Consider the following 22,763-nt stretch of genomic DNA (forward strand, 5'->3'; position numbering starts at 1 on the left):
TCAGTAACTGAAGTCAATGGCATTATAATGGTGTAAAACCTGCGTGAGATTTTAATCATGCCTTCTCATCAAGACACGTGTCTCGAAGAATTGCACACAACTGTTTGCCTGCACATTTACCCACCACTTAGAATCAAAGGGTTAGAAAGGACCGCAAGGGTCATCCAGTCTAACCCACTGCCGAGATTCAGGATTCGTTCAGATCCATTTGTTCATTCACTCACACGTGGGCTCACTCATAGCTTCCAACCTACCGGCCCACCCAATTGCCCAGGCACTGGCATGCAAAAGTCCTAATGGGGCAAAAGTCACAGGTGCTTTTTCAAAACCAAGAATATCATAAACACCATGAGTCTGATGACAGTTGTAGCAATTATTCAACCTGTACATGGCATACAGCAGCAGTCTCCTTTCTTCTGCTAGGAGTAGACTGTTACAGTGGGCACACACTATTTTCCCAGGTTCCTGATGACACATTACAAGATGCCAAATGCTCAGTGCACTTGCTACTGCGGAAAGACTCTTTGATGCCGACTGCCACAAATTACCTTGTGCGGTGTCATTCTCCTGACGTGAACTCCATATAGCTGCAAACGGACCTAACAATTAAAACAACAACCCCCTACCCCAAAACAGCACGGTGAAAGAAACTTCTCTTCGAATTACCTGACTAAGGGGTGATGCATGAAATGAATGTCTTCCAAGTGCGGCGTGCAGACTTCATTTCTGCATGAGTCACAGGAAGTGGATCTCATTGTAACTCATGAAAATAAAACGGTGAAGCTAACGGAGCTACCCCAATTTACACCAAAGGAAGATGTGTCTTTGCAGAAATTCTACCTGCTTTATTTTCAGAGCCTCAGATGATGATGTAAAATTAACGGAGCTATCCCAATTTACACCATCTGTGGATCTGGCCCATACGCTATACAAGCAGCACCTGCATATAAATATACATCTACTAGCTTGTCTTTTTTCAGAGCCTCGTGCCTTCTAAATAAATATTGTTCCCCTGTATTGCAGATACTGTAACTACGTATTTACTGAACAGCTACAGTGACTGTAGTACTTGGACAGATACCAAATAACTGGAGATTGTAATCAGCTGAAGCAGAAGCTAAACAGTAGCTAAGGCGATAAAGAATAGTCACATTTAATATCTATCATCATTTAGTGTAGCAGGTTACAAGAAAAAAAACCCTCTATTATCGACAATCTCAGGACCTCACAAAAAGGACACACTGCTTCGATATTACTTTGCTAGTCGCTGAATGCATTATGAAGAAGCACCGCAGAAAAAGCATCTCCTTTTGGCAAAGCACCGTATGGGAGTTTCAGTCCATTCCTAAGCAGAATAATTCCCTGGTCCATTTTCAGAAAAGATACAATGAAACTTTTATCTCTTCGGGGTGGGGGGGGGAGGGAATATTTTTTTCTATTCTAAAATTATTCTTTTCTTTAATGCATCCAAAACCAGAGGCCATTTTTGAAAACTTGGGGCCAGCTGTTTTGCCTTAAACTCAAAGAGAACTACTGGCCACGAATAAAATCTAAGCCTCCCGACTCAGCCTCCGTCCACTGCACTACACTGCCTCTAGCTCCAGCTCTGAGACGGTCTGACATGAGCTGGCCATAAGGTAGAGAGGAAAGGAAGCAGCCAGTGCTGTAGAAAGGGACTAGAAGGGACTAAACCTCTTCATAATCTCCCCTCCTCACAACCCCTGACTTGTGTTGGGCCTGCAGAAGAGGAGAGAAAAACTGGATCAACCCGCCAGTCCACACAGCTACCACCGGGAGAGGGAGGCGGTGTCTTTTAGCGTCTTGCAAAGACAGAACCCATCACCGTCTGATAATGTGACATGGTGCACAGAAACTGACAGAGATGCTAGCCAGCAATCTGTGTCACAGATTTATAGACCAATCAGTCATCGGTTAGTAGCTTCAGGAACGCGGCATAATAAGCAGAAGCCACTGCACAGTCAATGCAATAAAAACCTTTTTGCCGTTCGCACTCAATCTACACTATCATCTGCCATTAGCAAACTGAAGGGAAAAGGATTTGGGGCTTATTTCTCCTCTACTTTATTATGTAGCTAAAGGCTGAAACTTAAGATAACGCTGGGTATAAAACCCTCCCTTATTACAGGATCTCCCAGCTGATTACAATATCTAAACATTGCACTATGGGGAAAAAAACAAACTAACAAAAACGGCGATGAGAAATGTCACCTGGGTGTTAGTGCTGGCGCTCTGGCTGATGCATGGCATATAAATCTATGTCAAGCTCCAATCAGTGTTTGCATTCCCAGAGAATGCAGCACATAGCCCAGATCATGAGGGAGACAACAAAAGCTTCCACAGGACAGAAGGCAGGAATGTGAATCCTGGATATTTTAAAGTCCACGTGGTTGAGCGCTGCCTTCTTTGGAGAATTTTGAGTTCATTTCCTACAATGAAGCAAACTTGAACTTTTCCCACTCGCCGGAAAAAAGAAATTGGCGCCTTTACACAGAGACGCCTGTAAATTAAGAAAAGAATAAGAGGGAGCCGGATAAACGACAGGCAAGCAGTAAAACACGGCTCTGGGACAATGGAGTGGCATTTCAGCGGCTTTCTCAGAATGTAAAATTAGGGCTTAACAGCCATCCACCCTGAAAAGACTTCAATTGTGTTTTTACATTCCCAGCCCTGGTCTGCTGATTCTTGCCAAGGAAAGAGGACTATGCGCAGAGGCGGGACAGTGAAATACCTGCCATTTTGGGCTATGTAGCAATTCTGATTATTTTTTATTAGTCATTATTAGAATGGCACCAAGCCCAAGATGGTTCCACTTCCATAAACCTGTCCAATTTCTCTCTTCTGATCCCTAAATTCAGGAAAGCATTTCAGCATGTGCCTAAGTGCCAGTGACTTCACCTTATAGTTAAGCACGTGCTCATGTGCTTTCCTGGATGGGCCTGGTTTAGAATCTCCGGCTAAAGCCCTGGTATGTTCTGAGAGAGGATGCCAAATAGCACATTGGATTAACAAAGTCCTTGCCAAGGCCCATGGAAGCTTTCAGCATACCTTAATTTTTCAGAAAATGTACAGTAGAAGTATGTTAGGTCCATTACCATAATCTTTATTATACTAATTTACGTTACACTAACTCATAGAGGCCCCAGATAAAATCTGGGTCCATTGCAGTAGGTGCTGGAGGTACACACAGCAGGAGGCGGCCTCTGCCCTTAAGTGTTTGCTAGCAAAACAGACAAGGGGGAGTATTACACCCGCATTGCACAGGTGGGAGCTGAGGCCCAGAGATTAAGTGACTTGCCGAAGGTCACACAGGGAATCTGTGGCAGAGTAGGGAACTGAACCCATATCTTGTCAATCCCCCTCTAGTTCCTGAATCCCAAACCCAGCCTTGATCTTTCGAATATCCTCAGAAGGGTGTGAAAGAAATGGTAACAGTTCCCATTCTTGCTGCCTTATAAATCTTTCTCACACATTAACACAGGCACAGATGTTGAGAGCCACATTCACCAGTATTCTCTAGCTGCTTTGTGCCACTCTGGTTCGATCTAACTCATGGCTGCTTTGAGACAACACAGCAGCACAAAGTGTACCGGTGAATCTGGTCCCAGATCAATGCTCTCAAGATGGAGACCCTGATATACCGGCACAGAACATGTGCCATTTCAAGGCCTGATTCACCACCAGCTTTTCATTTCAATGGAGTGAGAGCAGAATAAAATCAAGAGTCATGCAGTGATGACCCAGTCTTTTATTTTCAACAATCAGTGTGTGATTCAAATCTGTGTTCTAGGGCTGCTTCTGCAGGTCCATAAAAACTACTCCTAAAGTGCAGGGCCTACTGGCTCAGAGGAACTGATGCCCACAGCAACTGGTAGACTGAGCCATGGCTGCCTAACACAGGCTGCTTGGAGAGAGGGGGTGGGGGAAAAGCAATATCTTCTCATTAGCCTACAGCTGATGTGTGTGAGCAGTGTGCAAAGGTCAAGAGGTAAGGGAGAGAAGGAAAGTGGGGAAGTCGGAAGAATGCCTTGGCCGAGCTGATCTCCTAGCATATGTTGCTAGGACAGCAGAATGGCAGGCAGAATATTCACTGGCCATCTGCTCAGGTTTATGGACTAGTTCATTTGGCTCCAACTATGAACAATATTATCATAAAGGAGATGTACAAATGTCCCCGCAGTGCTTTCAAAAGCTACATCCAGTCTCAAAGAGAGAAACCCCTAAACACACGCAGTGTTCACTTCATCTAATGTCTTATTTAAATTCCTATTAATTCTCTTTGAACCACAACAAAAGATCATATTAGCTTAATACCAGGGGTACAGAGGGATTCCATCACAGAAGAATCCAGGCTCTAAGCGTGGGGTGGAATACAGAACTGGCTACAGCCAGAGAGCTATGGTTTAAATGATGCAATAATGCATTATTCAGCCTCTAATTGTCAAAATAACCGTAAGCTTTCATTCATTTGCACACCCTATACAACCCTGCCGCGGAGAACTGTGACAAGAGGAGGGGGGGCGGGAAATGACAGGCTAACGCCCCAAGGTCAGCATGTCAGAAAGGGACTCATGGAACTGAATGCAAAGGTTTCCATCATAGGGACGGAGCGGCAGCTGTGCAAACAGCATGGTTCCGCTGACGTCTGGGGAGTTCCAGCTATTTACGCCATCTGCAGATCTCGCCTGAGATTTTTGAGGACTGCTCAAATCAGACTTCCATACGCGATTATTCTGTTTCTAAAATGCAAGTGCCAGCCTCAGATGAGAACAGCTACAGCATTCAAGAATCAGACCGGGAACTCCACAGCAGGCATTCAAGAGCTTGAGCCAGATTCTACACCCGAGAACATCAGTGTTGCTCTATTTGCTTCAATGGAGCTACGCCACTTACATCAGCTGAAGCGCTGAGCCCTCATCTTTGGGCGACGGCTAACCCCGTGCACCCCGGGGAGCCTGCAATAGTCACACCACGTTAATGTTCATGTCTGCCCCACTTTTTCAGATAATAAAAGGCTAGTCATAGGAAAGACGTAATTAACACTGATCTTAAAAACCTTTAACTGTTAGATCCTTCCTCTGAGCTCTGTCCACCGAATGCCCATTTAGGAAACAGAGCACTGATCTATTAGCATTTCTATAGTCTTGTAACACAGTCAATTTGATGGCTAAGCAGATGCAAAAATGTATCTTTGAAATTAGATGTATTTATCGTGTTTACTGTGTTTTTGTGTAGTTCAACAAGACATCTTACAGCCTAAAGTCTTGACAATCTAATTTGTTGTTAGGGCCAACTGCTGGCTTAAGAGAATGTTCAAAACAAAAGTTCACTTTCTTTTTCTAGCTACAAGTTTTGCTCCCTTGTTTAAGACATTATAATACTACATTTCTCCATCCACCTGCCAGGATTATCAATCAATCCTAGAATACCGTATATTGTAAAACATAAGGGCCGGCTCCTGCACATGGTTGCACCTGTGTCATACTCAGCTACACACTAACAGAATGATCTGGCCCCAAATGTGTAAAATAAAGAGCTGTTGCAACCTGAGCTATGAGAATTACAGGTTTTTCAGTGTGGTTGTTGAACTTAAAGAAATAATTGGTTCGGGTCAACCCAGAACAGATTTTTTTTTTCAGTTTTTCTGGTAAACTGGAAAAGTAACAAAAAGAAAAATCATTTTGGATCAAATGAAACTTTTTGTTTGAACCAAAACAAAAGGTGTCATTTCATCTTTGTGGGTTTCATAACATATTTTTAAAAAAAATAAAACTGAGTAACATTCCAAAATGAAGTCTTTCCAAAACAAAACGTGAAAATATTTTGTTTTGACTTTTCTCTTTTTTAAAATGTTTTTATTAGACTGAAACAATTAGCTGAAATCGACCCAGATCTATCAATTGTTTCGGTCCACCTGCATTGGAATTTTTCAGTGTAAAAATAATTGCCATGAAGTCAAAAAATTTCACCTAGCTCTAATTGCAACCAATTCCCCCATGTGCTTTGCTTGAGAGCTAAACAACAGGGAATTCTATAGATCTTGCAGAAGCAAGGCACTCTTGCACAAAAGCTGTTCAATTCGTTTTTTCTTTTCATAGGGGCAGTCTTTTTTCTCCTCTGGTCCATTGTCAAACCAGCATCTCAACAATTAATTCCTTGTTCAAACACAGGTAGATAGTACATTCTTCAAGGACAGAAACAGCCAGTATTTCTCCCAAACAGAACATCTAATTCATTCTAGATTAGTCAAATAAATTGATACCTATTCTGAACAGATTTTCCCTGTCAAGTGATTGGGCGTAATGTGGCTTGCTCAACTGGTGCTATCCATGGTGATCTAGAAGACAACCATCGATATCTTGGTTTAGGTAGGGTGACTAAGCCCCTTTGAAGCAATGGGCATTTACAACAGAGTTAAAACAGAAAGAACTCCAGTAAAGCCAATGGAGTTTTACTAGCATCAGTGAGAATCAGGTCCAGTGCCTCTATGTAGGCTTGGCAGAATTAGATTTGTATTTCTGTATAATTCAGATGGATAATATTGATAGTTATTTTTAAGCATTTTTTCCTTATTTTTATTTATTAAAAGTTTCCCAGTTGTGGAAAATTATGGATGAGCTCGGACAACGGAGAGGGTCAAACAAAAATTATTTCATGACAGTAGATGGTGAATTTCAAAAAGCTACAGCTTTATAACCATTAAAACACAAATTGTCAACAGCATGTCAAAATATACCACATAAATATCCTTAAATGAAACTCCAGTAAATTCTCAAGCAGCATTTTTCTTACTTTGCCGATCTGTAAATTTCAATTATTACGGGTGGAAATATTTTTTTCCATCCGTTTGTGAAGTCGAGGTTTACCGACATTTACGAATAAAAATTGAATATTTTTTCCATCCGTTTGTGAAGTCAAGGTTTACCGACATTTACAAATAAAAATTGAATTCTTCCAAGCCTAACTATATTTTCCATTGTCCAGGAAGCTTAGAATCTTTCCCTCGTGATATCTACATAATAGGAATTGTTTAGATCCCTTACTATAACTGGAATTCAGACATGTCAGCCTCAGTGTTACCTGCATTGTGTTTGTCAGAGATTAATTATATTAGACCAGTTTGGTTAACTACTTCACAGTCTCAAACAATTCCACTTGGAGTGAGTGGGGACACCTTGCATGAGCTGGCCTGTTTGTAAGGCAATCTACCAACCCGAATAGAGCAAAGAAAACATGAAAATCCTAAGTACAGAGGAAGGCTTAGCCATGATCAAATTGGAACAAAACTGTTGTCCATTTTATGTTTATAATAAGAACCTCACAATGTGTGGTGTTGTGACAGTGTAATGACAAGCGGCTGAGGCTCATTTTTAAATGATTCTCTTTGAGAAAAAAGGCATCTTTTTAAGAAAAAACACTTGCTTCCAAGGCAGCTGTTACCCAGTTTGAAAATGACTTTTTAAAAAAACCCAGCTTAAATGGGAATGCTACCGTGTTATGGCAAAAGTTTCTTCACATTCTAAGAAAGAAGATGAAAATATTTCAGAATGATTTGCTCTGATGTCTAGAAAGCATATGTCCTGTAAGAAGGTTCACAACCTCTAAAGACTAGTCCTTTTCTTTTGTTTCTTGAACAATCCTCTTATTTGGTTAAAAGATTAACCACATGTAGTTATTGTCATGGAAATACGGTACAATTTCTCTGTTATGCACAGCCGAGATTTCAACTAGAGTGATGGAAAGGGCAGGAGCTTTCCAGAATGGGAGAATATAAATTAACAAACTAGATGGTCTATTTAAAATATGACCCTCTAACTATGGGGGATTGGTTTTTATTGAGGAGTGAGAAGAAAGAGCACGCAGGAACAGAAGTGTAATCTCCCTGGGACTGTATTCCTGGCTGAACGCTGCTGCGGGCGTACTCTTTGTTTGGTCTGACTGTGCACCTTGTGAAGCTTATATATAAACAATGTTTTTTTCATTCTTAACATCTTTTACTTAAAACCCTGTGCAATGTTTGCACTGCATGTTAAATCGTCTGCTTTCTCATCCTTGGAATACAGAGAATCAAAGGACACATTGCTACCTACTGTAGCTTCCAATAGAAAGACGTCTCATTCCTCCCATTGACACTGGTTTTAAACCAGTCTATCTCCACTGACTCCAGCTGAGTTATTCCTGATTTACACCAGTGTAAGTGTGAGGCGAATCAGGCCCAGGGGATCCTCATTTATGGAATTGGCTGAAATTAATTTTCCATTAAAAACAAGGAACTTGGGCCAGATTTTACAAGGTATTTAGATACCTAAAGGTGCAGAGAAGCATCTAGTGGGATTTTCCAGAGCATGAAGGCACCTAACTCCCATTGGCCACTAGGCACCTCTCTGCATCTTTAGGCACCTGAAGACCTTTAGAAATCTGGTCCTAGATACTCATCTGGTGTAACTCAGCAGAGGACTTATACTAGCAACCAATGCAGTCCTCCGGAATGTGCTGTAAAACGATGTATTAAATTAGCTTTGATTAATTAGCTATTCCGGATTACATATTATTCTGTTAACTGCAGCATAGCTGGAAAAAAAAACACTTGACAGAAAGCCATACTATAAATAAACACTAAAGACCATCAGGGGCCAGATCCTCTGCTGATGTAAACCGATGTAACTCTATTGACCTTAACGAAACTTTGGCCTCACTTTGATTTCTAAGGATCTGCACTCGTTTCCATCAGCCGAGCATATGCCTCCAGGAATCAGAAAGAAAAATGAAGGGATTGGGAATGAAGTTAGCCATTGGGAAGCAAGAATGAAGAGGCTGTGGAGAAAGAACACTGGGCTTCTAGTAAAATGCTCAGGCTTGGGAAAGTGCAGATTCTAGCCATTCTTGTTTTAACAGCAAATACTTTACTTTGCAAATGCAAATAAAGTTTTGTCTGCAAAGCGACTCCTCAGATCTTTCCCGTGAGCATCATGTGTTAACGGAATCCCTCTAGAGCCGGGCAACTATATGTCACAAGAAAGTGGTTACCTACAAAAGCTTCTTTCTCCAGCAGATGACATACAGCTGGGCCAGGCAAGTAAGTTAATGAATAATGCCGTCTTCCATTCAGGACCTTGACTCTGCTGCCTGCTCCGACTCTTACTGTCCCTAAGGCAGATACTAATGTGTAGGTGGCATTATTCACTTTCTGTTTGTGCAGATGTGTGGAGCAGCAGGCACAAAATTAAGATCACAACAACTTTCATTTCATGACTCAGAAAAGATTCTCTCTTCTTTGCATCACTTGCCTCATCTGTTCCAACACCATCCTGGATCAACAGATATCCAGATCACACATTAGTCAATTTCCCTCTCCCTACTGGCAGCCTATTAAAGATTGGAGTGTCACCCGTGGAGCTCTTGTTTTTCCTGCTGTGAGCCATTAAAATTGTCGTGACCTGACATTCCCCAGATGATGCAGTGGCAAAGATCCACCATCAGACAAGAGGGCTGCCATGGACATGTTTTGGGAGGTGAAATTCTCTCCTGGGCAGATCAACCAATACAAGGCCCATCACCACTTAAAATCCCACTTGAAACCTATAATCTAGGGCCCAGTCCAACTTCCACTGAAATCAGTAGGAGTCTTTTCACGGAGTCCACTGGGCATTGGATCGGTCTCCTAATCTGCTCTGTTTTCAGGGTCATGGGTGACACTGGTCCCGTTCAAGAGCTATTGGCTAAAAATGCAAAAGCAATTTTAAAGAGATAGATGTGGAAAAAAGGACAGCCCATCCTTCCTGATGCTCCGCCCCTCACCCTCAGGGGAAGAAGGGTGTTACCGCTTGTTCCATTAAAATTGAGCCTTCAGCTAAATTCAGAGCTCTTGGTTAGTTTTCTAGGGAAAACTGTTCAAACAGCTCCCTAGAGAAAATGCGATTCTAAAAGCCCATTGCAGAAATTTCTGAGTGGGTTAGAAATGCCAACTCTCACTACTGGTTCAAACTCAGTCACACTGCTCGCAGAGCACGGTGCCGCTCAGCATCAGTACGGGTGGAAACATGTGGCTCATCTGGGTGGTGGGGGGCTCCCGTCAGCAGGTCTATCTCACTTGTGGGCGATGTTCCACCGAACGCCTGAATGAGGCAGTCGTCAGAATACATCAGGGAGGGAGAAGAGCTGTTTCAGCTAAAGAACAATGTTGGCAGAAGAACAAATGGGAATAAATAGACCATGAGTAAAGTAGGCTGGAAAGCAGGTTTCTAACCGGCTGAGGAGTGAGGTTCTGGAATGGCCTCCCCATAAGAGGAGCGGGGGCAGGAAACCCTAACTGGTTTTAAGATGGAGCTTGATAAATGTATGAACGGGATGATATGCCGAGGTTGCCTGTGATAGCTCGGACTGGACTGCATGACCAGGAGATCCCTTCCCATCCTACGATCTTATGGTCTTACAGGGATGATCCTCTGATGCCAAGTCACATCAGGAAGAAAGAGATGATGGAGAAGAAGAAGATAAGCCCATGTTGATGTGCCTGAATGGCTGGGGAAGTAGCATGGTGTATTCAGGTACCCAACTCATAGCATACGTTGGCTGTGTTTGTTAAGCTGCTTAGCTTGAACTATTAAAAACAAACGAATCAACAAAAAACGTGCGTGGGAACCATAGGAGGGGATGTGATGAGACACCTGACATCTCATTTGAGCTCTGCTGTACCTTGGTTTTAGTTCCTTTCTGCTCTTTGTGATACCCCAGAAACACACTAGAGTCTGAAAGGGCCTCCTCCTTCTGCATGTGCTAAGTCCAAGTGTGCCGATTGAAATTTCAGCCCAGCCTACCCCAAAAGATCACTGCTGCAAGCCAGCAGTGAGATTTCTAATTCCAGCAGCAGGAACAGAACTGTGGCTAGCCATGCAGCAAGGGTCTGCCACAAAAGCCCCCTTTTTTCTTCCAATTTCCTTCCTGTATCTTTCTTTCTGCCAGTTGTGTGTGTATCCTGATTTGTTGCACATGATTGTGTTTGTGAAAAAGCCATAAAATATGATCCGGATGCCAGTGAATTTGTGCTGCAAGTGACTCATCAAATATTTCAATGATCTCCTGTGGCAGTTTCCTGCATGCTATGTCAGGGTAGCTGAATCCCTTAATTGTACAAAAGACGAAAAACAAATCTCTGTGTTGCACTAATGTGGGTTGTGACGGGGCATTTGGGACTAGGGCTAACACATAACAGATCTTTCTGCCAGACAAATTACACTCCCAACAATGACATTCCTACCCAATAAACCCCAAGCAACCAGAATAACGCCCCCAAACAACAGTGAAACAAATCAACACGAAACAAGTGCATCTAAAAACGCAAAAACATAACCCCAAGCAGAGTTTTTATCCCAAAAAAGGAAGAAGTGCCAGTGACCTCACTGAGTCCACTAGGGATTTTGTTGTTGATACTACAGTGATGGGCAGCAGGCTAAAACTCTTAGAGAGACAGAACCATGCCACGGCCTTTTCAGTGACTACCTCAGAAAACCTGTAGCCATATTTAATCCTCAGCAAAAGTCTGGGTTGCCATTCTTGTGGTCTAGCCTTTATAGTGTGTGTCTGTCTTGTCTATTTAGACTGTAAGCTCTTCAGGGCAGGGACCACCTACTCCCCTGTCTGAACACTGCTTTGCACAATGGGCCCCCATGCTTGGTTGACCCTCAGGCACTGCTGTAATAAACACGATTAATAATAAATAAAATCATAATAATAATTAATAACAAACATTAGACTCTCAGATTTCCCACTGAGATCAAGAGGAGCTTGGGATGTGCAAGGAATATAGGACTTAGACCCATGTTGTGGTTTTCCCTTTGACAGAACAAGTAATCAGATTTGTCTGCACAGAAAGTCCAGAGAGCAATTTTTGTATATTGTTAAAATGAGGCTGTTTCAGACCATAAAGCCATTTTCTTCTATGATCGCATGAAGGCGTTTTCAACAGCTGCTGTAGAAAACAGGACAGCTAAGAAAAGGAATTTCTCTCTTTATCTGGGTGCACTTTCAAAATCACTGCTCTCTGAAATATCTATGGTTAAATGTGCCCCAATGCAGCTAATGTTTTGAAATAACCATCTGCGAGAACGATACATTCAGCCCTGTGGAAGCAGAGGTTATTCTCCGACAGCCCGCTTTCACTGGATGGTGAAAAACTGGGTCACTTGTTAAAGAGCTGTATAGAGGGAGTTGAATGGTCTCATTCCTCAGTAAAGCATACTGTATTTAACAGCAATTGCATGGGCAGTCGCGTATCGATATATAAACATTGCTTTCAAGGCATTCTTCGTTCACCATAGATTTAACCAATGATCATGTTCATCTTTTATTACAATGAATGATACAAATGTAGCGCAAAGTATATTTGGCATGTAACCATTTTATAATTATGCAGGTGGTTCACAATCTTTGTCATTCCTTCTTGCAAGCTCCAGAACGGCATTTGAGCCAATAATCCCTCTCTATCACTGCAGAATGACTAGGCAAATAGGAACAATATTTCTCAGTCTTTGAAAGTAGCTCTTTTCGCCAGGCGTGGTTGCATTTAAGGGCCTGATGCTGTGAGGGTCCCTGGAAGGGACATCTAGAGGCCGCTTGGTACCTTCCCAGAGGCACACAGCCTCCCTGCAGGATCAGCCCTAAGGCTATGACTATACTGCAGCTGGGAGGTGTAATTCCCAGCTCCGGGAAGCAGACACATGCGAACTCTAGTGCACTGAAAATAGCAGTGTGGCTGCGGAGAAGTGGGCAGCAGCTCGGGTGAACCACTTGAGTACAAGCCCAGCTGAAATCCTAGGTACATACTCAGGGGGCTACCCCGAGCTGCCACGGCCACATTGCTATTTTTAGCCCGCTAGCTGGAGCAGAGCTAGCGCATGTACGTCTGTCCACGCTGGGAATTACACCCCCCAGCTGCAGCACAGGTGTGCCCTCTGCGGAAATAGTTGGTGTTATTGATTTTGATGGATGAAATCTCAAAGGCACCGACTCATGCTCTGGCTTCTCTGTCATAAATTCAATTACACAACCATACCCCATTCAAATGCCAGCTAACAGATGATCCCTTCCTGCCCTAACATATCCCCAGCGGAAAATAACACTAAACCCCTTTCAGTCACTGCAGGCATCTCAGCAAGCCCTTCAAATACCTGCCGAAACTTAGGATGACTCAGAAAAAGGCACGATTTAACATTCGGATTCAATTCTCCAGGAGAAGAGGTAATGTGAATGAGAAATGATAACTTCAAACGGCATTAAAATCTAACGGTGCGTGCCCGTGCGGCACTGAAGACAAGACTTTACAGAGCAAGAATTCTCCACTAGAGTTTTATTTTAAAAAGACAGTAAAAATGAAGATACGCTAGCAAAGCCAAGCCTAATCAAGAGAACAAAAGCCCCAAAGCATGTATGTGTGTGCTTAACTCTAAAGTCACCAGGACTGCTCACGTGCTTAAACTTAGGCACATAATTAAGCGCTTTGCTGCATCAGAGCTAAAGAGCACCAAAAGATAAGGGGTTAACTAGGATAGACGCATAAAATATCAGGGTTGGAAGAGACCTCAGGAGGTCATCTAGTCCAACCCCCTGCTGAAAGCAGGACTAATCCCCAACTAAATCATCCCAGCCAGGGCTTTGTCAAGCCGGGCCTTAAAAACCTCTAAGGAAGGAGATTCCACCACCTCCCTAGGTAACCCATTCTAGTGCTCACAAACAAACCATAATGAAAATACCTCTTACCCATGATGCTCCATTGTTTTGGAGACATTTACATGCATGATTTGACGGGTAAGGTCCTCCACTACTGTGTATCAGCATAGGTCCATTGACTTCAAAGGAGATGTATTGATTTACCCCAGCTGAAGATCTGGCCCCGAAGGGTCCTCCATGTGAAAATAGGATGCTCTTGATAAATTAATAGACATTCTCCTCAGTGGGAAACAGCTGTTTCTCTCACCCATTGTAAAACATAGCACAGCACTCACATTAGTTGAGGGTTCATGTCATGTTAACACACTGATGGACCACAACATGCACGTGAGTTTCATTAATAGGTCAATATGTTAGTCAGGCTGTGAGATGCAGCAGCAGGATGATATAGACATCAAAAGATCAGTGAAAACTACTAGTTGCTATCAATAATATTCCATTTTTATTAAATATTTATTTTTCTATAATTTTGAAGGATAATATCAATGTTTACTTTTAAACATTTTCCCCTAGTTTTATAGATTTAAATGCCCACAGTTGAAGGAAATTATAGGGAGGGAGGGAACATCAGGCAATGAAGGGGTCAAACAATAATGATTTAATGACAGTAGATGTTGAAATTCAACAAGTTAAAGCTTTCTAACCATTGAAATATAAACACAACATCCTATGCCCAAATAAACAATGTAAATATCCTTCAACCAAACTCTAATAGTTCTCTGGCAGTAGTTTTCTTACTCTATCTGTAAATGTTGATTATCGATGGAAATATTTTTTGTCGGTTTGTGTGTGTATAGTGAAATCAACGTTTACTGACATTTACCAGTCAAAATCTGATCCTTCCAAGCCTAATAATATTGTACTTACAATGCAGCCACTGCAACCCAGCTGTAGCAACACTGCAGCTCTCTAAATGCCAGGAGAACAACCCTCTTTCAAACACACGTACAATATTGCCTAGTGTAGCACAAGCCTTTAATTCCTTTTCCATTCGGAATAGCACAGCTGTCAAGCGAAGTGACAGCCTGTCAGTGTGGAGAACGCCCCCATGCCCAATTTACACAGAGGACAGAATTACAGCACGGCAGTCCTGGTGTATTCTCCACAGGGCTGTTTGCCTCCATATGTTGTGTCAAAACACGACATGAATAAATGAAGATGTTCCTGGAAAATTATTTCGTTAGGGGTTGGGAGAGACAGGCCCACATGTCAATATCTCTTACATCACAGATTTTCCACCTACTCCTTCCAATGTGCCCTGCCCTCCAGCTCCTGTTTATTACAGAGGGGCAATTATTTCAATGTTAGCCCAAGTAATGAGGCTGGGCTTTCATGTTTCATCAGAATACACATTTCACTGAGCCCTGTCTGCCTACATCCCAGTCACTTCTGCCCTAGTTACCTTAGACGGGAGGTCACCAACATGCATCTGAGCAGGCATGGTATGGTATTTACCAGCGGTGGATTTACCAGGCCAAATCATGGTTTTTTATCACTCCAGGAAAACCTAGTTAGTCCCCATTTAAGGCATTTTCTAGTTTAAAGACTGTTTTGTTAATGTACATGACATTACACTTAGTTTTAGTTACCTATTCTAATTGTGGTTACCTATGGCTGTAGATTAATTTAGGGTTGTGCAAAGAAAAAGCTAAACCACAGTGGACATAATTAATATATATGATTATAATCCTGAGCATCCGCATGTCTGTGCACATTTCAGTTTGGTATTTTCTTAAGGAAGTTATAGGTGTCATGACTCAGATGTCAGTTTTCAATATTATATATACAATAATCAAAAACGTGAAAATGACAATAATGCAGAGTTGTGGGCTTGAAGCAGCAATCAGAAACATGCAGCGTTGCAGATTACCACGCCAAGTCCTTTTGGCCACACAGCATTCTGTAGCAGACCACCTTTGATGTAGCGGATAGACCAACCCTCAGTTTGAATGGATGTATCCAACGTTTGAAAAGATTCGTTCTGTGCCCACTGAATTTGCTGGACACTGATGCAATTGCACCACCAGTTCTATGAAGTCAGATGGAATATCAGCATTCTTCCAATTCTTCCACCATGTTACAGGGGGAACTTTTTCCTTGATAGTGGATGAAAAACATTGATTTTGGATATGGAGTTTCTTCCACTTTAAATGCTAGTAAATATGGCAGAAAGTCGGGATTTTTGCTGAGCAACCGCTGCCTGGCAATTTCTTCTACATATTTTGGATGAAGGAGGTTGGCCAACATGTGTACAGGAGTAATGGCCTCATGAAATCTCTTTTGTACTTTTGCTTTGTGTGCTGCAAGATCTTCATTTATCAGCAGATCCAACCCTATTTCGCATGAAACAGCAATTGCTGATGTGTCCCTTTGGAGTGTGTCACGTGCCACAGCAACTGGTTTCAACTGACCGATCAAGTTCTTTGCTTCTTGGTAAATCCCTTGATTATTAATTATACTGACCACTTTCTCTTCAAGTTCTGCCTCATGATCACTCACAATCCTGAGATAATGCGGCCGATTTTTAACGTATGTTTCCAGGCATGTTATTTGACTGTTCCATTGTGCGTCACCAGGGATTTGGGGTTGTACAGATCCTTGGCATTCTTTTAACCAGGCTGCAGGCTGATGGTGATGATGAAAATACTTTTATAAATCTACAACACGTGTCATCAAAGCACTTGGGGTAAGGTCTTGTCCAAGTAGACTGAGCCAGTGTGATGCACATCCGTACGTAACCAATGTGTCGTCATTTAGTTCCAAATCACTTCTCATACTTTGCATCATTCTCTCATTGTCTGTCAGGTAGCTCTTAACAACACAACCATACAGTTCATTGGCTAACTCCTTGGCTTCTTTTGCCACTGCAGCACAGTACTTTCCAGTCTTCTTATTGCTTCCACTATTGATACATAAAACACAGTTTTCCCTATCTGCACCCAGTCCGCTATCACTGGGTCACTGGGCACATTACTCCAGCCATCTTGTTTCAGTGTAACTGCTTTTCCACGTAATTCATTGTGTGCTTCCACCCTCAAGCCATCAGTAACGGTGTCTACCAGTTCACCTGCCACCTGCTTTCGACTGGGTGCTTTGTAGCCTGGCCTTAGGCAGTGGATCATTGCTTGAAACGTTGGATGCTCAATAACAGAAAAGGGAATATTACAGCCATACAAAAATTCTACAATTTTCAAATCGATCTTTCGTTTCAGTTCTGGGGTTGGTTTTGTTACCAACATATGCCTTCGTGGTGGAAAAACCGTGGCACTTCCTCCTCGTTGTCTTTGGCCGACCTGGATCTGGCTTTCTTTCAATGCGCTTGGCAGGGGCAGTGCAGAATTGTCAGTACCTTCGTCCTTAGCAGCTGATTCCAATACTCGCACACGTTTAGCCAAAGTTGGTGGTTCCAGCGTCTCTTTGTTCTTTTTGCTGCATTTTGCAAAATGTTTCCTCATACGGTCCGCCTTCCCACTCACTTTTTCTTTGCAATTTCGGCATCTAAGGCTCTCTGTGCCACCTTCACGAACTCTCTCAAAATAACCAGGAATCGGGTCAAGCGGTCTTCCACCTTTGCGCATCTTGAAATATTTCAACGTGAGTCATGGTACTCACCGAGTTTAGCCAGCCAGGTCGAGAGACAGAGTACTGGACTGGACGGTACGTTTGGCAGTTTACCTCAGAGAGAAACTTCTCAATCTGGGAATCCTCCGTCTTTGTTTACTAAACAAACAGGTAATTTTCACTGCTACACACAGAAGGGGGAAGTCCCAGGTTCAGAAGGTTCTCTTCGAAGTAGACAGCACCCAGCTTTAAGTAGAGACTCTTATTTTTGTTTTATTTTATTCCCTTTCATTAGAACTAAGCACACTAGATTATCGCAAATCTAGTATCAGATTGCTAGCTCTTTTTCAATCATTTTCATTCATGTAGTCTAATAAAACCACAGGTTCTGGGTTTAAACCGGTATTTACCAGCTCCTTGGCCTCAACTAGTGTTTCCCCGGGAAATTGCCTACTCTGCATCTCAGTCCTGGATTAAAAATGAATTTCTCAGCATGGAGAGAGGAGTGGGAATCGCAGCCCCCTCTCGTTATTCTGCTTCATTACAGGAGTCTCCAAACCCGCCCTTTGGCAAAGAAGGTGCATTATAAAGTGGGAGAGTGCAAGAAAGCAGCTGATCAGTATTCAGTAACGCATGTAGCTGGGGAGCTGCCCACCCACTCCCAACCTTCCTCCTCACCTCCCGCCACCTCCAGATGACTCAGGGTACACAGAGATGCTCAGCCCACACACAGCCCTTCATCAGCAATGCTGCATCAAGCCCTGGCACTCAGTACCCCAGGAAGCCGGCACCGCTCGCCCTTTGCAAACCGTCATGCCCTGTTACCTGCCTGGCCTGCACTCTGAGCAGATGCATCCGCACACCCTAGGCCAGCTCCCGCTGTGCCTACCCCTTCCTTAGGCAAAACCCTCTCTGAAGTGCATGGGAGCCTGGGGAAGGGCGAATGACTGCAGGCGGCATCAGCCTGGAGGCTTATGGAGGACGTGCAAGAATTGCACTAGGATGAACCCCTCCCTCCCCCCCATGTTCTGCCCATTTCAGAAAGGAAAAGAGCCCGGTTCACAGCGCTTGGGCTAGCAAGGGAGAGGGGACACCGCAGTGCCTAGGCACCCCGGGGACAGGGGCTACAGAACAGCGGACAGACAGACCGGCTACATAGACAGACAGACCGGCTACATAGATAGACAGACAGACCCCCCAGGTCTGCCCCCCCCGCCCCCTCTCTGAGCGGCCCTTTGCCAACTCCGGCCTCAGCACTCACCTTGTGCAGCTTCCACATGGCGCCCAGCGCCTTGACCTCGTGGCTGGAGTGCTTGCCCTCCTCCAGGCACTGGTAGCACACGGGCATCTTGCACTGCACGCAGTACATGCTGTGGTTCTCCAGCTCGTGGTCCGTGCAGGTGGAGATCTTGCGGGGGCTGAGCCGGCGGCTCACCCGGCCCTGGGCCGGCGGCACCAGGCGGTGTTTGGCCAGCGGGCCCCGGGGCGGGTGGCAGCGCAGGCGGCAGGGCTCGCAGTAGAAGACGTCGCACTGCTCGCACATCACCGTGGCCTCCTTGGGCGCCTTCTCGCACAACTGGCAGCGCAGCGCGGCCGCCTTGCTCTGCTGGTAGCGGTCGATGACCCCCTCCAGCACCCGGTTCTTGGGGAAGCCGCGCAGCCCCCGCTCGTCCAGGATGAGGCTGCGGTGGCACTGCGGGCAGGTGAGGCAGGCGTTGCGGGGCACGGGGGCCAGGCCGGCCGGGGGCAGGTGGGGCGGCGGCGGCGCGGCGGGGGGGAAGACCCGCACCCCGTTGGGGGATTTCTGGCACGGGGTGGTGGGCGCGCTGGCGAAGCCGCCGTAGGAGCCGTAGCCGCTGTCCGCCTCGCTGTACAGGCTCATCTTGTCCAGGTCCAGGTAGTCGTAGTCGGAGACGCCCGAGGCCCGGCGGCTCTGCGGGGACTCGGCCTCGGGCGTCTGCACCAGGATGTTGCGGGCGCAGGCCTGGCAGAGGTTGTGCGAGCAGGGCAGGATGAGCGGCTCCCGGTAGAAGGAGCCGCACACGGGGCATTTCAGCTCCTCTTCCATCTCGTCCATGGGCGGGCGGGCGGGAGGGACGGACGCGGGGGTCTGTGCGCAGCGCCCCGGCAGCAGCACCCTGGCCAGCGAGCGCCCGCCTGCCTGCCCGGCCTGCCGCTCCACTGCCCGCAGCGCCGCGCCGCCCGCCAGCCCAGCGCCCCGCGCGCCACGCCCCCGCCGCCCCATTGGCTCGGCCCGCCCGCCAGGCTCCGCCCCCCCCGCCCCATTGGCTCGGCACGTCCGCCGGGCTCCGCCCAGGCAGACCGCGGGGGACGCTGCGGGACTAGGGGAGGCGGCGGCGGCTCCCCTGGGGCCTCTTGCAGGCGTAGGGGGAGACCCGGCGCTGGGCGTCAGGGGAGCGTGTGGCTCCCTTCCCAGCTGTCCCCGCGCCGGATCACTCCGGGCCTCAGTTTCCCGGCGCTGGAAAGGGACAGTACGATTCTGGGGGGCAGGGACTGGCTCTCGCTGTGCAGCGCCCTGCACAATTCCGCCACTGGCTCAGCTGGGGCCCCCAGATGCCCTTGTCATGTTATACTGACACATGAAGAGGAGGGAGTTACCTCACAAGAGAACCAGTGTTGACAAGGCCAATTCGATCAGGGCGGATGTGGTCCACTCCCAATAATTGATGAGGAGGTGTCAATTCCAGGAGAGGGGAAGCTGCTTTTGTAGTGAGCCAGCCACTCCCAGTCCCTATATATCTCCTCAATATTTATTCTACTCTGTATGCATCCGAAGAAGTGGGCTGTAGTCCACGAAAGCTTATGCTCTAATAAATTTGTTAGTCTCTAAGGTACCACAAGTACTCCTGTTCTTTTTGCGGATACAGACTAACACGGCTGCTACTCTTGAAACCTGGTGTTAAATTTGCAATTGAATTTTAGTTCTGCAGTTTCTCTTTGAAGTCTGTTTTTGAAGTTTTATTGTTCAAGTATGGCTACTTTTAAATCTGTTATTGGATATCCAGGAAGATTGAAGTGTTCTCCTCCTGGCTTTTGTATGTTACCAGTCCTGAGGTCTGATTTGTGGCCATTTATTCTTTTACGTAGAGACTGTCCGGTTTGGCCCATGTACATGGCAGAGGGGCATTGCTGGCACATGATGGCATATATCACATTAGTAGATGTGCAGGTGAATGAGCACCTCCTCTCTTACAGACAGCCCCCCAACCTGAAGCAAATACTCACCAGCAACAACACACCACACCACTGAAACACTAACCCAGGAACCAGTCCCTGTAACAAACCTCGTTGCCTACTCTGTCCCCATATCTACTCCAGCGACACCATCCGAGGACCCAACCACATCAGCCACACCATCAGGGACTCATTCACCTGCACATCTACTAATGTGATTAATAAGGGCCCCCAAATTCAGCCTGCTCCTTCCTCCCTCCCATCGGCTCCGAAGCCCCCGTGCCCACCTTCTGCGACCTAAAGTTGGCAGCCAGCCCCCTGTGCTCTGCAGCAGCCGAGGGCGGAGCCTGGAGATTCTGCAGCTGCAGCTTCAGGTCCCTTTGCAAATGGAGAGTTGTTTCTGAATTAACTAGTGCCAGGAGTGGTGCTACCATTGAAATGCCCTCTGGGCGCCCTGCTCGGAGATGAAAAACCCATTCATTGGGTGGCGCCCTCTGTTTTTAATTTTCATGGTGAGGCAGAATTTTCTCTTGAAAACGCACAACTCTGTTGTAGAGATTGTCACAGGGAAGCTGGAGGTTTTGGCAGCTGGGTAGGGAATTGCTGGAGCTGTTGGCAGCTGGGGAGGTGTAGGATGCAGTGTGGGGTTCTGGAAAAAGCTGGTGTCTAAATGATAAGTCCTAAAATAATGAACACTGTTTACACTGAAACTGACTTGGTTAGGTGCATGGCTAACACCCCATTGAGCTGGAGGGGGCAGCTCATACCTCTGGGAGAGATTGTTTCAGGCACTCTGAAGATTCAGGCAGACATCATTGCATCGTTTTGTACGTGTTTCACATTTGGAAGGTTTTCTCCATTGGCACCAGGGCTAGAAATGTAAGCCCCAGTTTTGCAAACACTTAAAGCACATGCTTCACTTTAAGCACACATGCAGTCCCATTGGAACGGAGCCCAGTGACTTTAATGGGATGACCTGTGCATTTAGAGGTAGGCATGTGCATAAGTGTTTGTAGGCCTGCGGCCTACATTTGTTTTGAAACAAAGACTTGGATGGCGGAGCCTAGTTCTGTAGCCAGGGGTGGATTTTGCAGCGAATACAGTAGATGCAGGGTACATGGGACAGCTGGTGGGGTTCAGTCCCATAATGAGTGGAGAAGGAGGAAGGAGGCGGCGTGTCTAGAACCGATGTGTTTGTGGAGGAGACGGAGGTTATCTGTTACAAAGGAAGAGATGGAGTAGCTGCAATATGTCCCAGAAGCCCCCCCACCCCCCACCCCCGAGTTTCCTACAGCAGGGTGATTAAGATAAGAAAGGGCTGGTGATTAAATTAAGGATATGGAAGTTTAGCCTGTAAAACAGGAATCCCTGTTATCAATCACATCCACCTCTGTCCAAAAGACTTTGGTCCCCAATGCATCAGGTTTATTTTTTGTTAGGTTCTTGTATTTTTAATTCCACACTTTCCTCTATGAACCCCAATTCTACTTTCCCAGCCCTGACGGGTACTTCATGGGCCCCCATAACCTGTAAAATGCATTATCACCCCCTAGTGGGATTTTTGACCTTGGCCCGTGATTGTAGGGCCCCGTCTTTCAGGTCTTGGATTTGCGCCCCCACCCCCACCCCACCTCTTGAGAACAACTGTTAGTAATAGGGGATTCTGCAACATTTTGGCAACTAAATGTTAGTTTAAGTATCAGCAATTTCACCAAGTTCTCTGTTACTATGTATCTTCCAAATCAGTTTAACCCTGCATGACAACTGTGGTACTCCTACAAATCTTATTTGTTGTGTGTACTTAAGGAGGTCCTGACCTCAGTGACTTTTATTGTTTGATGGCTATTGCAGCATCAAACTTGGGCCTCATTTTGTTTCTCGATGTACCTAATTATTGTAATTGTGATGGTTTTAGTTATATTCACCTGATTATGATAGTTTGGTTTGTTTGCAACAGATCATCTGTGCGCTACAACGACAACAACTATTGTAATGATCCTAGATCAAGGGGCGGAGTGTTGTAGGAGCAGCAGTGATCTGTATGCTATGTATAACCTGTATGCTCAAAAGGTCTGTTACACCTTCCTCCCCCCTTTTGTCTCCTCTCCCTCTTTGAATACCCGTGAAGTGGCTTTCCCCCTTCCCCTCCCTCTGGAATGCTTGTGGGATGAATGGGCTGCTTGAGAAGCTGGAAGATCAGAAGAGCTCCCAGGTAGACAAGGTGTCTGGCACTCTGATTAGGCAGCGATCACATGCCCAATGCA

The 22,763-nt window shown here is 45.4% G+C and overlaps 1 protein-coding gene across 9 annotated transcripts in view; it reads right to left on the bottom strand.

Annotated features, from left to right (window-relative positions):
- TRIM9 (tripartite motif containing 9) overlaps positions 1-19,381 on the bottom strand; it is a 132,997-nt gene extending 113,616 nt beyond the window's left edge. For 5 of the 9 annotated variants that reach the window (XM_034768669.1, XM_034768673.1, XM_034768672.1 and 2 more), the window contains exon 1: positions 18,566-19,379. In XM_034768669.1, coding sequence (XP_034624560.1) covers positions 18,566-19,372 — 807 coding nt within the window. In that variant the 5' untranslated portion in view covers positions 19,373-19,379. Of the gene's footprint in view, positions 1-18,565 lie in introns of all 9 variants that reach the window. The other 4 variants (XM_034768675.1, XM_034768674.1, XM_034768670.1 and 1 more) reach the window with 1 other exon arrangement.
- Between the last annotated feature and the right edge of the window lie 3,382 nt (positions 19,382-22,763).

The sequence above is a fragment of the Trachemys scripta genome, chromosome 4, assembly GCF_013100865.1.
Source record: "Trachemys scripta elegans isolate TJP31775 chromosome 4, CAS_Tse_1.0, whole genome shotgun sequence".
In the NCBI taxonomy this organism is placed as follows: domain Eukaryota; kingdom Metazoa; phylum Chordata; order Testudines; family Emydidae; genus Trachemys; species Trachemys scripta.